Genomic DNA, 1,928 nt, shown 5'->3' on the forward strand with positions numbered 1-1,928 from the left:
AATCTTAAAAGATAAACTCATCTGTAGTTCTTAACAGGTTTTCAAAGATTTTTTCCTTTATTAAACAATGGGTTGGGCTTTATCATATTAGTGCATTTTAATCCCATGGATCTCATCATTGTTACTCAAAATGGAAATGTGGTTCTTTTTTCTTTCTTCAGAAACAAAAGAAGAAGAAAAAACCAGAGGTCTTTAACTTTTCAGCTATCCACTTGATTCATGATCCTCAAGGTACAATTGTTATGACTTGCCAAGTTTCCATATTTGTCTTTTTGGTTTCATAACTTAAAGTTACCGGGAAGTATGAGATCCCAGCCACTTAATAATAAGCAAATGCTTAGTTGTTACTAATTGGTTTTGGCCTGGGGGATTATGTTCTAAAGCAGTTAAGCCCATTCCATGCAGAATAATAAAAATGTGCAAAAACAGCTCTCTGCAATCTATATCTTTAACTACATAATAGTGGCAGGACATTGTACTTGACCAAATGAAAATGTGATAGTCTTTTGTTGGCCCCTCTTCTCCCTTTTAATTAAGTTGGCCCGTGGAAACCAGACATTTGGGAAACCATATTCTAGAACATGAGTTTTCAGTTGGACCACATGTTTGAATCACCTAGAGACTTCTCAAACTGACCTCAGAGACTCAGATCTCTTTGATGTGGAGCATGAGGGGGACTCAGAGTCTGCTTTCCAACAAGCTTCAAAGTGGACCAGCTGTTGAGTATCTGTGGAGCACGCCTGAGAAGCGTGGCTCTAGAAAACTATTAGCTGCTGCTATCAGTGACGGAGGCTGGTGCTAAAACTTATGTTGCTCCTTGAGACTTAACTCTGGGCACCATGGGAGGTATATTCTCCTGTGTGTAAATCTTCTAACTCCTGTTTCACCAGCTCAGTCCTGCAGAGGGATTTTACGCCCCACTCTGCCAGAGTCACTAATCTAACAACTGTCTTCCTGGACCTGTGAGCTACTGATGTGCAGACATACTCTGATAATCTCCTTTCCAGATTTTGCAGAAAAACTGCTGAAGCAGCTAGAGAGCTCGAAGGAGAGGTTTGAAGTGAAGATGATGCTCATGAACCTCATCTCAAGATTGGTGGGAATTCATGAGGTATGCGGTATAGTATGTTTCTCTGATGAGTATTAGAAGTAGAATTATTTGATAAAAGGAAAGCTCCTAAGGTAGAATATGACTTAGTTTTATGCCTCCAAAGCATTTAAACACATATAATTTACAGAAAAGTATAATCTTACATTCTGAAAACAGCTGTTTTTATTGCTTTGTTTTCCTAATAAGCATGGATGTTAAATTGTACATACGTTCAGTTATGGAAAGACTTGTATTCTGTTTACCCACCTTTTCTTTTTGTTCATCTTTGTTTTACATATATATCTTTCTGAACCAGTATAACCCCTATAATGTATCAATTGTTAGTATGTTTTGCTGTTTATTTAATCTTTCATGGCTTTCCTGACTTCCAAACTACCCTATTAGGAAATTGTCTGAATTTTCTGTTTATTTGTTTTTATTAAATTAGATTTCAAGAGTTCCTCATTGCATATGTATTGCTATACATATGGAAACATACATACTGTTAGACTAATTGGCCTTGTGGAAGAGGAGAGATTCCCAAAGATTTTAGCCATACAGAAATAATTGTTGCTCCCTTAAAATGTCTTTCAAATTGGAAAACACACACACACACACACACACACACACAGGCTTTATGAAAATCAAATGTCAAGTCAAAAATGAAAATGTGGAGCCTCCCTGGTGGTGAAGGGTTAAGGACAGCACTATCAGGCTATCACTGGGCACTGCCACAAGAGGTGACCCACATGGCTCAGCAGACCTCTCCTGTCTTGCCTGTTGCTCCCCTCAGCAGCATATTTCAGTCAGTCTGCCTGTTCTGCTCCCCACTCTGTCT

General features: G+C 38.5%; 1 protein-coding gene across 1 annotated transcript in view; it reads left to right on the plus strand.

Moving 5' to 3' along the window:
* Positions 1–1,928, plus strand: part of SDAD1 (SDA1 domain containing 1) — a 28,231-nt gene that overhangs the window by 13,971 nt on the left and 12,332 nt on the right. Inside the window, 3 exon segments of the mRNA XM_004681204.2 lie at positions 92–231; positions 1,008–1,115; positions 1,337–1,378. Of these exon segments, the coding sequence (XP_004681261.1) occupies positions 92–231; positions 1,008–1,115; positions 1,337–1,378 (290 nt within the window).

The sequence above is a fragment of the Condylura cristata genome, unplaced genomic scaffold, assembly GCF_000260355.1.
Source record: "Condylura cristata isolate star-nosed mole 26May11 unplaced genomic scaffold, ConCri1.0 scaffold00012, whole genome shotgun sequence".
NCBI lineage: Eukaryota > Metazoa > Chordata > Mammalia > Eulipotyphla > Talpidae > Condylura > Condylura cristata.